General features: G+C 52.6%; 9 protein-coding genes across 9 annotated transcripts; 5 read left to right on the top strand and 4 right to left on the bottom strand.

Annotated features, from left to right (window-relative positions):
* Positions 1–295: 295 nt before the first annotated feature.
* PUNSTDRAFT_127408 (histone-fold-containing protein) lies at positions 296–1,348 on the top strand (the record flags this gene model as incomplete). Its single annotated transcript, XM_007386217.1, has 5 exons — positions 296–463; positions 522–600; positions 659–665; positions 738–856; positions 915–1,348. Exons 1-5 carry the CDS (start codon positions 347–349, stop codon positions 1,346–1,348), a joined length of 756 nt encoding a protein of 251 aa, XP_007386279.1. The 5' UTR covers positions 296–346.
* Positions 1,349–2,495: 1,147 nt separating this feature from the next.
* Positions 2,496–2,747, bottom strand: PUNSTDRAFT_15777 (uncharacterized protein; the record flags this gene model as incomplete). Its single annotated transcript, XM_007386216.1, has 1 exon — positions 2,496–2,747. A coding segment is annotated over one exon (252 nt), but the record flags the coding sequence as incomplete, so codon positions are not given.
* A 1,023-nt stretch (positions 2,748–3,770) lies between these two features.
* On the top strand, positions 3,771–4,427 carry PUNSTDRAFT_17882 (kinase-like protein; the record flags this gene model as incomplete). The annotated part of the gene is made up of 1 exon (XM_007386215.1): positions 3,771–4,427. A coding segment is annotated over one exon (657 nt), but the record flags the coding sequence as incomplete, so codon positions are not given.
* On the bottom strand, positions 4,408–5,210 carry PUNSTDRAFT_105948 (peptidyl-tRNA hydrolase II; the record flags this gene model as incomplete). The annotated part of the gene is made up of 3 exons (XM_007386214.1): positions 4,408–4,721; positions 4,796–4,921; positions 5,070–5,210. 3 exons carry the CDS (start codon positions 5,208–5,210, stop codon positions 4,521–4,523), a joined length of 468 nt encoding a protein of 155 aa, XP_007386276.1. The 3' UTR covers positions 4,408–4,520.
* Positions 5,211–5,366: 156 nt separating this feature from the next.
* On the top strand, positions 5,367–7,215 carry PUNSTDRAFT_145277 (uncharacterized protein). Its single transcript, XM_007386213.1, has 9 exons — positions 5,367–5,623; positions 5,691–5,806; positions 5,871–5,989; positions 6,051–6,166; positions 6,226–6,264; positions 6,327–6,528; positions 6,594–6,669; positions 6,728–6,792; positions 6,855–7,215. Exons 2-9 carry the CDS (start codon positions 5,752–5,754, stop codon positions 6,927–6,929), a joined length of 747 nt encoding a protein of 248 aa, XP_007386275.1. The 5' UTR covers positions 5,367–5,623; positions 5,691–5,751; the 3' UTR covers positions 6,930–7,215.
* Positions 7,216–8,873: 1,658 nt separating this feature from the next.
* On the bottom strand, positions 8,874–9,543 carry PUNSTDRAFT_72165 (uncharacterized protein; the record flags this gene model as incomplete). Its single annotated transcript, XM_007386212.1, has 2 exons — positions 8,874–9,306; positions 9,356–9,543. Coding segments are annotated over 2 exons (621 nt in total), but the record flags the coding sequence as incomplete, so codon positions are not given.
* A 1,729-nt stretch (positions 9,544–11,272) lies between these two features.
* Positions 11,273–11,520, bottom strand: PUNSTDRAFT_72108 (ubiquitin-like protein; the record flags this gene model as incomplete). Its single annotated transcript, XM_007386211.1, has 2 exons — positions 11,273–11,348; positions 11,405–11,520. The coding sequence occupies 2 exons, from the start codon at positions 11,518–11,520 to the stop codon at positions 11,273–11,275; spliced, it is 192 nt and encodes a 63-aa protein (XP_007386273.1).
* A 702-nt stretch (positions 11,521–12,222) lies between these two features.
* On the top strand, positions 12,223–12,865 carry PUNSTDRAFT_54163 (uncharacterized protein). Its single transcript, XM_007386210.1, has 2 exons — positions 12,223–12,259; positions 12,329–12,865. Exon 2 carries the CDS (start codon positions 12,544–12,546, stop codon positions 12,712–12,714), a length of 171 nt encoding a protein of 56 aa, XP_007386272.1. The 5' UTR covers positions 12,223–12,259; positions 12,329–12,543; the 3' UTR covers positions 12,715–12,865.
* A 531-nt stretch (positions 12,866–13,396) lies between these two features.
* Positions 13,397–14,000, top strand: PUNSTDRAFT_136622 (uncharacterized protein; the record flags this gene model as incomplete). The annotated part of the gene is made up of 3 exons (XM_007386209.1): positions 13,397–13,448; positions 13,501–13,601; positions 13,662–14,000. 3 exons carry the CDS (start codon positions 13,397–13,399, stop codon positions 13,998–14,000), a joined length of 492 nt encoding a protein of 163 aa, XP_007386271.1.
* Positions 14,001–17,710: the final 3,710 nt, after the last annotated feature.

The raw sequence follows: 17,710 nt of genomic DNA, 5'->3' as shown, positions 1-17,710 counted from the left end.
TTCAGTGCCTTTGCTCGCTCAGACATTGAGAACGTCTCCACACTTTCCCTTTCCGACGACGTCCGGTATCGGCACTGTGGGTTTGAGAATGTTGACCGGCCACTGCGATCCGCAACCCGAATGAGAGAACCAGCAGCGGTAACATTTGCCAACAGAAGAAGATGGATCAAGCATCGGCCTAGCCTCGGCAGCTGGCTGTCACGGCGCGGGTAACGTCTCGTCACGGCACGTGCATTCATTACCGCGTTTTGTTACACTACATAGCCCGCACCTTTGGTGTTGGCGGTCTGACTCTGTTCTGCTTGTGGACTATTCTCATAACACCTGCCGCCTAACCCCGCCTACGATGCCGAGGAAAGATGCAGGGACTGTAACTGCTCAGTCTCAGCAAGATATGACCTCGGATGGTATCGAGAACTTCGAGTTGCCCAAGTCTTTGGTGACGAAGATCGCCAAGTCTGCTGTGCGTTCCTGTTGCCAACGCGGTCGGTTTCTTCCGGAACGCTCATCCGTTCCCAAAGATTCCGGATAATTCCAAGCTGCAGAAGGAAACCGTCCTTGCGCTTATGAAGGGATCAACGGTGTTCATCAACTACCTCGGTGGGTGATATTTGTACACCGTTTTACTGCCCGCGGCTGACTGTTATTTCGAACAAAGCTGCGACGTGCGTATTTCTCTGGCCTTTATCCTCAAGAACCGCGCAGCGCGCTAACGCATAAGGCCTATGCGTTCGCAGCGCTCATGACATCGCCATCTCGAAACAACATAAAAGCATATCCGCTTCCGACGTCCTGAGAGCGCTCGAGCTCATCGAGTTCGGAGATATGGTACCGATGCTTCAGGGAGAACTACAAAGTATGTGTGTCTAACTTAACCCCATAAGTGTGCAGCGTTGACTCGCCGTTTGCTGCAGTTTACAAAGACAATCAGAAGGGAAAGAAGGGAGGTGCCTCGACTGCCGCCAAGGCGCCGCCTGTGAAGGGCAAGGGCAAAGCCAAGGCTGCCGACGCAGAAGAACCGACCTCCATCTCTACCCACATGCGGTCAGGCGGACCTATGGATGCAGACGGTGACGACGACGACGATGCCCCGGCGAGCGCGGACATTGAAGTGCCAGAAGACCAAGACGACGAAATGGCGGACGCTTCAGAACCTGGCGACGAGCCACCGGACGAGCCGGACGAAGCGGACGAAGACGAGGACGAGACCGGGAGCGAAACTGAGCCGGAGGAGATCGTCGATACGATGGCGGTGGAGGACGAGGAGTTGAGGAAGGACGCGCTAAGTATTGAGCGGCGAGAAAAGGAAGAGGCGCGGACAAGGGAGGAACTCGCCTCCGAATTGTAACAGTGAAGCTGAGTGCTCCCTCGTACTTACGTATCTCTGTATTGTTGTCACGGTTTGACACCTGTACAGCACGGACATTTACGCAATTTCTGAACTCGTCAGTGGACCGTGCTTTCGAAAACACTTGGCCAACTTCGTCGCTGCACTATAGGTGCTAGTATTGACTGTGCCTCCGAATCCCAGCTCTCGCTTGCCCTCAAAGACAATGCCTATTGAAGACGTTGACGGCCCACCGGTCACTGAAGTTGTCTGCAATGAGCGTCATACTATACGCTCTCGGTGCTGCTATCACGCAGCTTCATGAGACTTATCCGGAACCGATTAGATGGGCAACATATATTCTTCTTGGAATCTGACAACAAAGATCGGGCATCTAGGCTTAGTGGATCTCCGTTCGAAGGACAGATGTCGACACCGAGTGCGGAGCGGTGCCGCATTGTAACTACGGCCCCTTTTCTACAGGAAATGTCTTCGGGAAATGTCTCACAGAAATCGCTCGCTGGCTCGAATGATCGAGTGCAGTTGAGAATTTCTGCGGACCATGAGCCTCATCGCACCAAGGCGGCACCGCGGTGAACAAGACTGGCCTAATGGCGCCACCCGAATCGGCCTCGGTTTCCCGTATTAACTCCGAGTATAAGGAGGCTGCAATACCGTGTCAGACGAATACAAACTCGATGAGATCGCGATGATCGCGGGCGCTCAGAATTCGAACTTGAGCTAGCGAGAAGCTGCAGGCTAGATCAGGCCTCAGTAATCTGGTCGAAGAGCGTTCGTATCCGATAGCACAACGTACAGTATCATAACACACACCATACGTTGGAATTTAGCAATCGACGGCGCCAGTGTCAAGGTTGAGAATGTGACTTCCTTCGGAACATAGCAAAATACATCGATACGCGCCATACCTGAGTATTCTAAACAGGTACACATACGAGCTGATGCATAGGAACACGGCAAATGGCACGAACATACGGACGTACAATGTAAACGAATCAGTGAAAAGGTACAAAAACCGTAGTTATCGCCAAGCGGAATGGTGATGCCAAGAATCATACTCTGAATACGAAATGAGCACCGCCGAATAGCCACCATCTCTCAATCTCCCACTTCAGGCCTCGTCACGAAGATTGTCGCGAATGTAGGCTTCGTTGATACCCGGAAAGACCCAGCCTCTGGCACGGAGCAGCTCAAGAGCATCGATACACCAACTCTGACAGTTCCATTTAGAATTGGCGTCCTGAACAATTCGAACCTGAGCGAGAACATGCTCGAACGCGTCGAGTTGATCCATGGGAATATTGCCTATAATGACCTGACCCGAAAAAGACGAGGACTTGTAAAGATACAGCTTCTCCTTGCCCTCGTACCAGAAGTCACCGGGCTCGCCCATAAGCTGGTGGAAATCGGTTCGAGATTGACCGGAAGCGGTAGCGATATGGAACGACCAGTGGTTCGGAAGAAACGTTCCTCCAGGAGTGCGACGTCTGTAGGAGACGATAGACAACGGAAAAGACATGTCAGTGGTAATGATTGAGTGGTTTGACAGTGGTGGTGCGGTAGTTGACTAGCAGTCGAGTCGTTCTCTGAGGATGAATTGAATACGACCGTAATGCTCGTATTTTATACCCGCCATGCTGAGACGATTCTTGATATGTTTCGATGGGGCAGTGAAGTTCAGGACGATGAGGTGAGCGTACGAGAAGCTGTCGCGAAAGATGGAGCAGACAAGACGAACAAAACCATTGACGGACTGAAAGCCAATGAACCTCAATTAGACGGGTGGGGCTACCATAGTGTTTGCAATATTGGTCCCAGGTATTCGGATTCGGACGATGCAGACGATGCATCCATAGCAGTATCTCAGCTGAACTTTGAGGACACGGCGGCATGTTAGCTGCGTATTGAATGTACGACGGTATTGATGTAAACGCAGTCGCTGCGTCCTAGCAGTAACGCTTTCTCAATAGAGACTTCCGAAAGTTCCTGAGTGTGCTGATGTGTTGTATGTGTGCGCGCGATAGCGACAAGTAGAGCATCCGTGCAGAAGGCCCGTGTAAATTGCGGCGATTGCTATCAGTAGAACCTGCTGCACTTAGCAGCTTTCCGTAGCAGCAACGCGAGCCGGTAGGTTCGACGCTTATGTGCTGTTAAGGGCGTGTAACGAGATGCTGTCCGTATTCGCAGTTCTGAGTTGCTGTGCGTGAGAAAGCTAGGAGAAACAAGAAAATGCGGTCTCCAAGGCTCTTCACTGATCGCTTTCCCCATTCCCCCCCCTCAACTCTGGTGAACAAACATGATCAACCGACATGCACTCGCGGCTCGTCTCGAGCTTGCAAAGCAGCTATATCCTCCCAATTTCCTGACTCATTCTTCGAACAACCTGCAGCAACTTGACCATCATACTATTTTGAAGTCCGGATACAGTCGCTACATCCTCCACGAGGCAGAAGCTCTGGCTTTTGTGCAGCAAAACACGTCAATACCACTCCCTCGCGTATTGGACTCCTGGGAAGACGACGATAAGTCGCAAGAGAAAGCGTACTTGCTCATGGAATTCGTTCAAGGGGACACCCTCAGGCACGCGTGGCCTACGATGACACAGGAAGCCCGGAACTATGCTATCGCACAGCTCCGAGCGTACGTGGCGGAGCTCAGGTCGCTGCGGCAGCCCGGGCCGCCTTGGATCGGGTCGTGCTCGCGCGGTCCCGGTGTCGATCATCGCATCCAAACCACAGACGGGACGTTCCCCTGCCTGCCCTCTGTTGCCGCGTTTCATGATTTCCTTCTCCGACGTCTCTGTAAGCGGGCCCCGCCAGAGAGGTATCAAGCCCATAGGTGCAAGTACAAGGACGATTATCCTATCGTCTTCAGCCATGCGGACTTCCATCCGGGCAACATCCTTGTCGATCCCAGTACCGGAAAAGTGAATGCTATCATCGACTGGGAGATGGCGGGATGGTGGCCGGCGTACTGGGAGTACAGGAAGGCGTTGTACGGAATAAATGTGGAGGATCCCGAATGGCTCAAGATCATACCGCAGATCATGGATGAGTACCCCGACGAGCTCGCGGTAGATATCAATTACGAATTCTTTTGATCTGTGTTGTACGCGAGTGTACGCGTCTCCTATATAGAGTACATAGTGGCTGGTGTGATTGCATGGCGATGATCAACTCTGCCAGACACGACAGCTGGCCTTGCTGAGCGCCTTCTTTACCGCGGGTTCCTTTCGGTTAGGAGCAATAGCGACGCAAGTGGGCTCGTTCTCAGGCTGTTCGATCCAGAGATGATGAGGTACAGGCGGTGTCGCTGCCGAGAGCGCGTTCGAGAGTTTGGTCAACGACGCAACCGAGGATGTTTGCATAACTATCTAAGATGATCAAGCGGCCATGTCAGTCAGGGTCGGTTGAAATCAGTCAAGGGGATAGGAATGGTCGGACATACCTTGCGCATGCCCTTCAGGTCAGCTAGATACGCCTGCGTGTTAGGGTTCTCCCGCGTCTCGTGCAGAACAGCAGCAGTAGCATGAGCTGTTTGCGCCATCAAAGGCCCGAGCCCCCATCCCTCCTTCTGCGTGTATCCAACGAAATGAGTCATCGACCGTGGTGAATCGAGTTCACAAAGGGAGCAGCAGGAGTAACAGACAGAACCCGATGATAACGCAAAAGTTCCGAGATTAGCGACTTGACGCCTTTCGTGAGTCGACACGGGTACGGACATCGAGCAGATCCCTCCGAACGATAATCTGCATGATCAACGGTTCTGGTACAGGTACCACCAGCTCAGAACGTGAGCCCGATGTTCCCGCTCCTGGAACGTCCGTGATGGCCGCAGATAGGGGGGCGGACTTGGAGCCCATTGTCAAGCACCGATACACGTATTTCTTATGAGTAATATAGGAGATAAAAGAGGCTTGTCGGTAGAGGAGAGCATGCGCCCGTAATGGGTGCAGAGCTCGTGCTCGTCGGTCACCCAATTTTAGGGTTGCCCCCCGTCTTCTCCCACCAAAATGCGCATCAATACACGAGAACTCAGCGATGTCGGCTCGCGTACTGAGGGTGTTCCTTGTGTTCGCCACCGACGACCTCCTCGACGACCCAGGGGTTTTGGCTAGTCTTGACTGCGTCCTGAACGGATTACGGGAATAAATCGCGACCTCAACGGAAGTTCAGCACCGATTGAGCAGCACGGGAACCTCCCACGTCCGGCCGGGATTCAACTTCATTGCGGGTTGAGAGCGTGTCACGGTGAACAAGGACCGTCCAGTCGCAAGTGAGTACCATATAATGCATGCATATCTTGACGCCGTAAGCTAGGGATGACTGACATGCTCTTGTAGGGCCTTGTGGTTCTCTCCGAAGCACCGAACGGTGGAGTAAACCGAACCCCAGCTTGCCATCATGCGCATCTACCTTCCCTGGCGCCGACGCCATCACCACGACCACCACCATCATGGTATGTCCAGCTTCTGGCTCAGAGACCTCGAATTCGAAAGGCTCATTTTGTCTTCCTTCCCCAGACCCACGACACCACCACTACCAATACCCAACCCGTCGCCTCACGCGTCGCCTCATCATCTTCACGATCTTGGTAACATTCTGCGCCTTCGTCCTGGAACTGCTCCCGGCAATCTCGATAGTATGTTCTACTACATTCGACGCTCGCATAGTGCTCATGAATTATCGGCATGGTCATGTAGCCCATAGTGAAAGATATATGGCTCGCTTCTATACATGCCAAAACGCAGGCGAACCAACCAGCTACAGCGGTTGCTACCGAAATCCGTGTAGGAGTATGGGGCTTCTGTGCAATCAGGTGCGTCGACGCTGGCTTCCCGTCATCAATTCCGTGCTGACGCGCACCGGCCTCTGCAGCGTCTTGGGTGACAGCACTTGCATAGGCCCGCAGCTCGGGTAAGTCTTCTCCCCCTGCTAGCCTTCGCTGCACCCCGTCCACATGCATGCCGTCTGCACAGATATACCCTTGAACCTGCGCTCATCGAGCTCGTCACGGACCAAGTAGACCTTGTCAATGCGGTGCTCAAGGGCCTCACAGTGCTCCTTATTTTGCACCCGATTGTGGCTGGCTTGAGCTTCATCACGATGTTCATCGCGGTCACACTCGAAAACCATGCCGGTGCAGTGCTCTGCTTGATCACCTCGATCGTTACCGGACTTGTACATCCTGTCTCGCCCTCGTTCTGTATTCACCTCGCTGATGAAGTCGTTGTCATTGCGTGTAGGTTGGAGGCGTATCTCTAGCCGCGGATTTGGCGCTCGCTATCGTTGCTCGGGACAAGGTTCCGGGCCTCACGGATGGTGAGCAGCCTCGCCCACTGCCTTCAGCAGCTCCGTCATTGATCCTACAATCTTGCAGATAACTTCACCGTCGAGCTCGGCAATGCCATTTGGATGATGCTCGTCGCTTTCATTCTTACCTGGGTAAGCAATTCTGTCGTCTGTCATGCGGGTAAGGAACTGCATTTGACTCGGGCGTCTCTTAGGTTGCAGTGATTTTGATCAGCCTGCGCGCTTGCACGTGTTGTGGGATTGGACGAAGGCACTATCGCAAATATTAGCAGCGTTGCCATGCCGGACTGGCGTGGGCGATGCTTGGTGGGACGGGCATAGGCATGGACGGGTATCTTCGGAGACAACATGGGATACGACGGAACAACGATTATTTACGCTGGTATATATTCACTCCTTCTATGTGATGCTTAGCGATCTCGCGCTGCTTTTCGGACCAGTTCCCTCCATCAAACGCCCACACGTGCCACGAGGTCATCCATGCCTCTCGGCCTGCTGCTTGACGCTGGCCATGGGATGAAGTCCAGATTAATCTCGTTACGTTTTCAAAATGGCTCTGCGATGGAAATCACAGGCACCTGATGATGGCAGCACCACTTTCACTGCCTATGCCCCATGTAAGCCTTACGTTGAAGATGAGATGCTCAGTTGTCGAACCGACGAATCAGTACCCGGCCGCTCAAACTCAATATGAGCTGCTGGCCGAGGCACGAATGAATCGATGGCTGTAGCTGGATATTACTGTGCGCCGGGTGCGTACCCATTCATCAACGGTCCGAAGATAACCAAGCAGTCTAATGTCCAGCCTCTAACAACAATTGGAGTCGTCCCGGTGTATAGACTCTCAACGGTGATGCATCAGGTAAGCTTGGTTCGGTTCGAACGTCGTGAACCACTACTGATCGAACGTCCTCGTCCAGAATACGGGTCTCCTTGCTCTGATCCATGCGTGCAGTGTTGCTTTGGGCTTCTGTGTCGTTAATTTGTGTGCACGTGCCCCGTGCTGTCCTGGCACCACTTAGGAGCATCGCCCGAGAGAACCGCTCAAAAATTCGTTGTTATAGCGTTGACCGCAGCTCCCATCAAAACCTTTCGGAACCCCGCTTCGAGTGATCTCTCTATGGTAATGACCGCGTACTGCTGGAATGGCGGAGAACAGAGTTCATGAATCGGAGCCAGGTTCTGTGACACGATAAGCATCGCATTGATGGTCCATGCGATTTACCACTACTTCATCAACGCATTCGCCAATTATCCGAACTGAAACTGCTGCCATTCAGTGTGCCAGTAAGTGCTCTTGTCTGCAGTGATTCGGCATAATTGACTGGTCTCCAGCTCGAGAGCGTCTTCACCGTACGAGTTATTTCTGAGATACCGACGAATATGAGTATATCAGTCATCTATGGTAAATTACATCGATCTTCAACTCCCATCGGTGGGTAGGAGATTGTCATTCTCAGGAAATGAACACGTCAGCTAATGCTGTGTGATCCACAGTTCTTCATTGAGCGAATTTGGATCCGTGCGTTTACTACCATGCAACTGCATGCGATACCGTGGATGATCCGCTTATTTGCATTTAATATCGCGCTCTTGGCTTACCTGCATTGTGCGAAGATGCACGGCTTGGTACGTTGAAGTGTCAATCACATGGATATATGAATTCGATATATTCAGACGCAAGCCCAGTGCACGCCCCAAGGTTCCGATGACTATGAACTAACCAAGGTGGTGATGATGGGCGATCCAGCAAACTCTGCCTGAAGGGGAGGGTTGGCAGACGGAGCAAGGGAAAGGCGGCGGAGCTGCTCAAGTCCATCCGGTTTGGGGCACTATACGCTCGTTGGTATCAGTCTCGGAACGGAGGATATGCTCGCCTGCGAGAATGAAAATATTTTCTGCACGTTCTCTGCATATTGTTGCTGCCGAAAAATGATGTGATGATACTCCATGTCATACATACATTGTATGCGTTGTATTTGCGTTTCAAACGAAGTGCTTGTGCGACTCATGGCGCTATATCAGCAGGCCCGAGAGCGCGTTGATGGAACACATTGCTTCTCAGAGAGGATTACATATGTATCGTACAATCGTGGGAGAATCTGATGCCTACGAAAGATCAATCCAGCGATTTAGGCAGGGTACCCCTGGAATGCTCACCGAAGGGACCAGCCCAAGAGAGAGGTCTTCTTGCCTCGCACCGCCCCACACCGTCACGCGGACGCCACGGCTTCAGGGCCGAACACCTCCACCACTATCTTTGACGCTGCCGCTTCATCCTCCTTCGCGTATGCTTTCACCGTTTCCTCGTTATCCGGCGGCATCCTCAGGGCGCGCGTCTGAGCCACCGCCGTCCTCACGAGCTCGCGTGCCTTGGCGAGCATCATCGCCGTCCTTAGGCCGAGCCGCTCAGCCTCCTCCACTTCGAGCGGGGAGGGACGCAGGCAGACCTTCTGATACGCACCGGGTAGCCATTCCGGTATCGCGTAAGTCATGGCCAGCACGATTTCCGCGATGGGGTCCAAGGCGGCGTCAGGGCTCTTGAGCTCTGCGATGGCTCGCGTCCTGATTGCTGGGAATTCGTATTTGGTGGCGATGGACAAAAGAGAGGTCCAATAAGCTGGAGTCTGCGGGCGCCTGTGCATCCTGTTTGAACGGGTGAGGAAGGTAAGAGGGAGAGGACGCAAATACCAACCCTTGGTAGATGAAGTCCAATAAAGTACGGAACTCTTCGATCGAGACGTCTGCCAAGATGATAGGGCTGTTATCAAAGGGGTTCTTCGAGGTCTGCGAAAACGGTCCCAAGAAGGTTCGCTTGAAGTAGGGCGACTCGCGCTCCAAGAAATAACGATGTACGCGGAATAGTCGATGTTCAACCTGTGACGGACGAAAATCTTCAGCATCATTGAAGGTCGTGTGAAGGAGGAGAGCTCACCAGGAACGTTGCCATGTCATCAGAAAAGTAATATTCGTCGTCAATCTCCGCGTCAAGGTCTGTCCCCGATCCGCACCACGACGGGGGCGGAGACGTCGACGGCGTCTGCACGTATGACATGGAGCTGTCGGGCCTTGACCACGACGTGGGCGTCGCCGATAAGGGCGATGGCGATTCGACGTAACGCGGCGAGTCGAACACGGGGCTCTGGCGGCCACGAGGCTCCGGGGCGGCTGGCCGCACGGGGATCTTGAGCATGAGGGGAAGTGCTGGCGATTCCGGTAGAGCAGGCGACAGCTGACGATGAGATGCCATCGGGCTTGCACGCAGGTCGGAAGTTGAGAGCGGTGCGGCGAGCCGGGTATCGGGGGCTATCTGGGCTAGTGGTGGCATGGGCGACCGCGACGGCGCACGCTGCGCTGAGGATGAGCGGGATCGCAGATTGGGGCGTGCCGTGAACTGAGGTCGTGCGGGGCGCTTCGTCGTCATCGACCGCACCGGCGCCAGCGTAGGCAGAGGCGGGGGAGACGCGGGTGGACGGTTGTATCGGGAGGCGATCGGGGTCGCCATCGACGTCCTGGAGGACGCTGTCGACCGTCCTGACGACGTTTTCGCCATCAGAGGGGGATGGGGTTGCTTTGGCTTCGTCGACTCCGGCATGATCGCCCAGAGGTCAGCGGTAAATTCGGGAGACTCGGGGGATATGGGCGATTCCACGGCGCGCGCTTGTGCCATCGTGATGATAGAGAGAGGCTCCAGGCCGAAAGGTGGATATATGGCCGCAGTATATACGCCGCAAAAAGCGAAGCGGGGGGGAGGGGGTCGCGGATCCATTTTCCTATCGGGTAGGTTCTTAAGCTGGACCGAGATGAACGTGCGGAGGAGCATACCTTCCTCTGGAAAACATGCCCATCAGGCATTGCCGGCCGGGGCTGGCGGTATAGATGATTCCGAGACAGCCAGGCCATGAGAAGCTTGAGCTTGCTCTATTGTGGTGCACACTTCACGCGAGTGTGGACATGATCTACGCAGGTACAGAACATGCATATGTGGTGCACTTCCTTGAACTCAACGCCCGGGGGGAAGCAAAAGGCACAGAAGAGGTATCACGTTACTCCGGGTAGAATCCGCGGAACGAGGGTCGGCGGTGCACCCATCCTTCGAGCTGAAGAATAGAAGCAGGATCAGCGTCGATTCGAACATTCCGACCACTAAATGGGCCCCAATTATGGCAAAGACGTCGTGAACTGTCGCACAGATAAGCCCTATGGGTTATGTTTGTAGCGTCTCGCCGGCTCACCTCCGCATGCTGGAGAACACGTTGTTTGGGGACGCCAGCTTGTGCGCTTTGGAACCTAACGAGAAGGTGAAGAATGGCGTGTTATCTCTGGACATCTCATATAGCTGAAGCGTGTTCTGTGGAGTGCGGGATAGACACCTGGTGAACTTGCCGCTCTGGACGCGATAAGATTGTCGTCATTCCCGTCGGATACATACATTATTCGATATTGATATAGACAATCCTACTTTTCTAATTTGTCAGAACGCATAGAGTCCCGATCGTAATGAAAACTCACCCCTACCGCACCAACACTGAATGGAACGCAATCACCATACCCCTCCTAACCAAGGTATCCAGAGCGATCCGACCAGAAGTACGACACTTTGAAGTCGCCCCTAGTACATCTCGAGACTCATTCCGTCGTTGATCTCGTAATCCCCTAGCGTGATGTGGTCTTTGTATATCGTGTACCTGAAGCACATTGACTAGGGATTACGGCGCGACAATCGTCGATAGCAGCGGCCTACCACTTCTTGAGCTGGATCTTGCTGGGATCAGTCCCAGTTTGAGCAGCAATCAGTTTCTTCAGATCACCGACGGTGTCATCTGGGCTGCATTTGACGCGGACTGTGATGAAACCCATCCGGTACGAACGACGTATATCGGCGGCACCAGAGCGGAGATTACATTGAAGTTTGCCACAAGCGTGTTCCAGTGAGCATCGGGGTTGACAAAACGGATGGGATAAGCAGACGTGAGTAAACCATGAGGTGATGTTACAAAACGCGATAGCCAGGATTACGAACCTTTACGTCCGAGACGATCGTTCGCAATAACCTTTGATAAAGTCAGCACAAGTAGATCGCAATGCGCATGCTACAGTAGAATATGAACTGACCTCGATGAGCGCCATTCCAAAGGCTTGTCGTGGAGGAGGACCGCAAAGCGAATGGATGACTAAGCAGGAGGTGACGCGCTTTGAGTCGCCATCACCCAAAAAAGGCAAGGTCAGCTTTGGTCCAGGGGTACAGCCATCCTTATTGTCTTTGCTCTGGCTACATATTGCCAGGGGAGACCGTCGAGGCAACGCCCTTTCCCCTGCTCGCTCTTTTGCTTTTTGGAATCGTACGCGTCTCGGAGGGTGGTCTTTGACCGCGTTTTACCATGCCCCGGACGCGCTTTACTGCACGACTTTCTCTGCCAATCGGAGTCCGGTTTTGGGCGCGTTGTGTGGACACTTCCTCTGCGGATATGGGCTTGATATCCCTTGCGAAACTCTCCTAAGAATCTTTTACCTTATTGCACATTGCCAGGCGCCCTCTTGGACACCGGCTCACGGGGGAAGCATATGCGACTTTATGACGGGGTTGTGGACTAGTTTCGTGCGTAACCTAATACGATCGCTGGTATCATCGGAACTGATTTCTCGGTCTCTTCGTTCTCGAAGCTAGGATCTGCCTAGATGTAGAAAGCAGTCCAGACCCGAAAGCACCAACGCACCACAGTGGATGCTCGCAATACCCGCGAGATCGCATGTTGTCTCTGGTCTTTGCTTTCTTACAGATGCAGCTACGCTTCACCGCTTGATTGAACAGGAAACTTCAAAGACTCTTGCTTGAGATTGCGCGGGACGTCTTCCGTTAGCCAGCAAACGTCGTCACCTCTGATGGAGCTAGCCGGTTCTTCTCCGCCTCCACCAAATCAGGTCACTCTCATTATTCGCTCGGAATGTCGTTCAATATTCCTCCATGGTCCTGGCTCCCATTGTCCCATGCTCGATCATCAATCGTGGCGTTCTGGTTACTCGGGCGCACTCTCACTTGGGTCGATCGTTTAGCGGGACTTTCCGACCCCACTCTCCGGTCTTTTCAGGTGCACTCGGCGACGGTCTAGCGTGCTCTCGTCCACTTGGCCCAAAACGCACGGTCGCTTCACTCCAAGGATGTCCTGGCTTGCAACATCCGCACCGATCTCATGCGAAGCACATGCAATGTTGTTGCCAAGACGCCTCCTCGTGCCTCCTCATCAAATTCAAGATTCCCTTGCGCTGCAAAGTCGGGCGCGAAGTAGCGCGAAACTGGAGAACGAACCACCGCGAATCGCCTAACTTCGATTACATAATCGATCTGTTGTTCCCAAAAAGGAAATCAACCCAAAGGGCGTGGGCGCTCCCCCGTCCCGATTTGGACGGTCGTTTGTGGGCCTGTCTTGCGCGCGCATACCGAAAATGGGATACTGAAAGACGCCCCGCATCGATTTCGACCGCGCGCTATCCTTATGTCTAGATTTGGACGTCCCTTTCGCGCTGGACCTTGTACGTGACACCGTCTTGTATAAATCTTTTCATTCATTCGAGAAGGGGGATGTTCCCCCAGAGGCTCCCGTTCTCGCTCCCTCCCCGAGTTCGATTTATACAACTCGTGCGGCTTGCGTTGCGCAGCCGTTTCTGGGATTTTTCTTCGTTCCTCCTCTCTCATTTCCTATTTTCATCCGTCTCCTCCTCTACCCGCTCCTCCGAGATGTATAGCCGTCTCTTCACCCTCTTCGCCCTCTTCGCCCTCCTTGCCAGCAGTAAGCTTCTGGTCCTACTTGCGTACGCATCCCCGCGCTAACAATCGTTCAGCAATGATATGTGCTGTTGCATCCCCGATTGCCGCAACCGTAGCAGCGGACGCCGCCCTCGAAGAGCGCACATGCCGCATAGGCTGTAAATTTGTCGAACCGGTACGTGCCTCGCTCAGCGGTCCGCCACGAGACAATTCGCTTATTTAGATCTCTTCGCAGGACGAATCGAGCTCGATAGAGTTCAACACGGCAGACTCGTCTGCAACCTCGGTTGCCAGCACTGCATCCGTCGTGGTCTCCACCTCCGCGGCTTCCACCACCACAACCTGCTCTACACCTGCGACATCTACCTCCGAGTCGACAACAACAGTCGCGCAGACTACGACAGAACCGGAGCCCTCACCCGAATCCCAGCTCGTGCCTTTTTCAGAGCCGGAGACTCAACCAGCGTCGGCCGTCATCGCGACGAGCGGCGCTCTATCCTCAATATCACGAACACCGTTCGCCTCGCTAGCGGCGCTCAGCACAGCAGCCGGCGCACTCGTGTTCCTTCTATGAAACTATCCCGCACCTCACCTCACCCTCACCTTTATCTCATGGAGACCTTCGCCACGCCACCACCAACCCCCTACAATCTACCGCCTCCTCTCGACCGCAATAGACCTCTAGCCTCAAGTCTTCTCGGCATCCGGACTTGTTACCGTGGCTTGATGCCATATTTATCCCTTCGCATTCATCCGCCGCGTCACAGCGGCTCCACGTTTCACGACCTCGTCTGGGTCGACGTCCACTCGTTCCTGTACAGAGCGCGCTTCCACCCCGCCCCCTTTACAACCGTACCCTGGTTCCGCGCATAATCGCGAAAAGCTGCACAACGGTTGTGCGGTTCTTATACTTCCATATAGTCGTCAGGGAGTAATCGATTGCTTGTTTTGATTATACGCTCGTCTGTCTCGCTGTCCTCGCACTGTGTATTGTAGTGTCTACAACATCTGTATCCATTAGCGTGTTTCGATATACATCTCGGATTCGGACTTCGTGTCTGAGAACCATGCCCAACGCTTTGGGTGTCGCACGCAAGACCCTCCATCTGCTCTTCCTGTGTTTGAAACCGATGAAGCATGGTATTTGAAAGTGAGCTCCAACGCAATGTCTCGCCGTGGTACCACCTATAATCAACACGCACGGATTTCTTGACAATCTAACTTTCAATAGACGAACATAGCCCAATTCACTTGGCACGAACGGTTCGTACAATTGAAGTGCGATTTGTGATAAATCAGCAAAATACGTGTTCAGTCATAAACGATGAACTCTGAACCGAGGCGGTCCAGGTGGTGCACATTGTATGTCCCTACCGCATTTATTCTATGATATTGTATTGGTGCGATGCAAATACCGTATGATCGCATGATCAAGCTACATGCTGCGTTTCCTTCGATGGGCTATCGAGTCCGACTTTGATCGTCTTATAACAGGGCAATGCTGTCCTCCTCGTAAGCTGTGCGCTGCCGTGAGCAATCATCTGATATCGAAGACCAATACGGCTTCCCAAAGTCTCGTCATTGATAAAGACATCTGCCCCTTCCAGCATTGCTGACCAGAATGGGAAGTAATCCGCACAGGAACACCATGAGTCATCCGACTCAAGAAATGCACTGGAAGATTTCGCTCGTGCAGTGTCGTAATTATCCCTCGGTTAATATGATCATCATTGTGTGGCAACTTCTTGACCATATTCTTGGACAGCGCGATGTTTGTGCGGGAGAAACGACGCTCAGTATGAGACCCTAGTACATCTATGTTCAGCAAGACAGCGCTTTCCTGCGTGAATCCCATACCAATGCAGTCTTTACGTGCCTACGCTTAAGCATCATGCACTATGGGGAAGGACATTAATGACTCACATCCTCAACAATGGATTGTATCATTTCCTGCCGGCTTGATCAGGCTGCGAACATGTCACTGGCTTCTCGCAAGGAAATGAAATTCGACCCGCATTATTCATAGTAGGTCAATTCCCTTATCCACACATCCCGGTGGTAATATCTCGTGCCCATTATAGCACCGCCATCACATGCCTCGAGCGTAGCATAGGAAATTCATCAGGAGCTCCACACATAAATACATACCAGCTTGCGCAAGACTGGGACGAAGCTATCTGCTCCCCCCATATCCGTTTTTCTTACTTCGATGGTTGGCAACCAACATGACCTCAGATCGACAATTGGGATGTTGTTTGTTGGCTTTGTCTTAGCTACGGTTTTGTATGGGTATAGCCTATCCAAGGTAGCTCTGAAACCGAGGTCTCAACCAGCGCACTATCTAGGCTGACAGTTATTTATCAGGCCTACTCATATCTAACCAAGTACCGGAGAGATCCTCGTCCTCTTAGATATGTTGTTGTGGTCCTGGTGTACGAGTTATTCATCTTGCATCTGCCTTAGTGGCCACGCTCATCTGCTGTAATAGTCTGTTGGACACCGTGGCAACGATACTATGTGGGTTCTGTCGCATGCAGTCATATCGCATTTCTTGCTAACCGTACGACAGCGGCCCATGCTCTGTATTACTGTTTAGTAATCCACTACAACGATCCAACGTTCCTCCTTTGGATACCAAAATCACTTGCAGCCTTCACCGCTATCATCATATTCATTATGGCAATAGTACAATTGTATGTTCTATAGCTCTCAAAGAGAAGTTCCCAGGCATGATCTATCTAGTAGATTCTTCGCCTATCGAGCGTGGCGGCTAGGACAGGGCGAAACAAAATCGCTCCTTGTTATCAGCATCCTGGTGAGACTCTCCATTTGCTTCATGACTACAGTCTTGCTCAAGAGTTGCAGGTTGTCTTTACAATCGCCGGTTTCGTAATGGGACTAGGTCTAGTGATCCAGACTTTGTGCTTGTTCATCGCCTGACGTTGCCAATAAGTCCTTTCAGCCGAGGCGTTTTCGCCAGGTCTCTTTTCTAAGATTGACACGGGCTTCGGAAAGGTTCGTACTCTCATTGGCTGCATTTTTTCATGCTGACACGGTGTTCCATAGATTGTTGCCAGTATAACAGCCGGATTATTCTCCGCAGCTGATATTCTTATCACTGTGACGCTATACTTCTACATTGGGTCCTCAAGGACAGGCCTCAGACAGACAGACCGTGGTCTCGTAAGAATAAGTGGATACGTACTCACACGTGGCTTTCTCACCCTGTGCATATTCCTGCCGCTCAATCGCAAAGAACAGTATCTAATGACGATTCATAGGATATGCCATGCGACATTTCTTATCACCCTGCTAACATTCAAAAACTCATTGGTGTATCTCATCTTCCATCAACTGCTTCCCAAGGTTTACTGCCTTACACTCTTCCTCCTGTTGACATCGTTTGAGCCGTTCAAGCTTGTTTCCCGCCATACTGGCGAAGAATCGGAGCACGGTACCCCGTACAACAGGGAAATACACCTCGAAGTCGTCCAAGACACGGAAACCTTTGTCCTGAGGACACAAGGGGTAAAGGAGGCTAAGCGCATATCTGCTGGCTCTGTAGACGAGGCTGAGCAGGTATCTAAGCCTCTCTCTCGACACGGGGTGAGCTGATAGCATTATAAAACCGTATTCGTTGCGCTTAATTGCGTGTGGCACTCACAGCGATCCGACGGACCATTCGTCTGATCTTCCGCATTTTTCAAACGTGCATCTGTTTGGTTCGTGATTGCAGAAGATCTCATTCGGCACGGGGGGCGAACAGATAGGACGCAACTTGTACCTCCATCATTTGAGTGCCCTCGGTTTGCTTGATCATGTAACAGTATGCCGACGTCCTAGGTCCTTGGTCATCCCGCAGTTATTTGATAATTGAAAACACCAGTTTATGCTTGCAATGGTATATGGCCGCGCTTACAAAATGGTCTCCGGATCTTCCGAGGCCTCGCGACTGAATTGAGCCAAGGATATGTATAGTGAGTCATTTCCGGCGTCTGCTCGTTTGCTTGAAGCGCTGCAAGGTAGGGGTACCCGTGGTGGCACCGTAGCTCACACCTTCCAAAGAGTGGTCCATGGATGTCGACGGGTGTGTTTACATGCTCGGTTCCCGTAACTGGAGACTTGGCGCATCGATGCATACTGCTTGAGATCAGTAGACGGTGTGGACGAAACCGTTTTTCTCCACCGCGTTATGGGCGTCCTGTTCCGGTCCCACAGTGTGCCAAGGTTATTCCCGCTTCGAAGTCGATCATTGAATAGCAGTGTTCCTGCCGGGCAACGCAT

The sequence above is a fragment of the Punctularia strigosozonata genome, assembly GCF_000264995.1.
Source record: "Punctularia strigosozonata HHB-11173 SS5 unplaced genomic scaffold PUNSTscaffold_10, whole genome shotgun sequence".
Classification (NCBI taxonomy): Eukaryota; Fungi; Basidiomycota; class Agaricomycetes; order Corticiales; family Punctulariaceae; genus Punctularia; species Punctularia strigosozonata.
The sequence above is the reverse complement of the archived record's forward strand: the minus strand, read 5'-3'. Positions and strand labels throughout refer to the sequence as shown.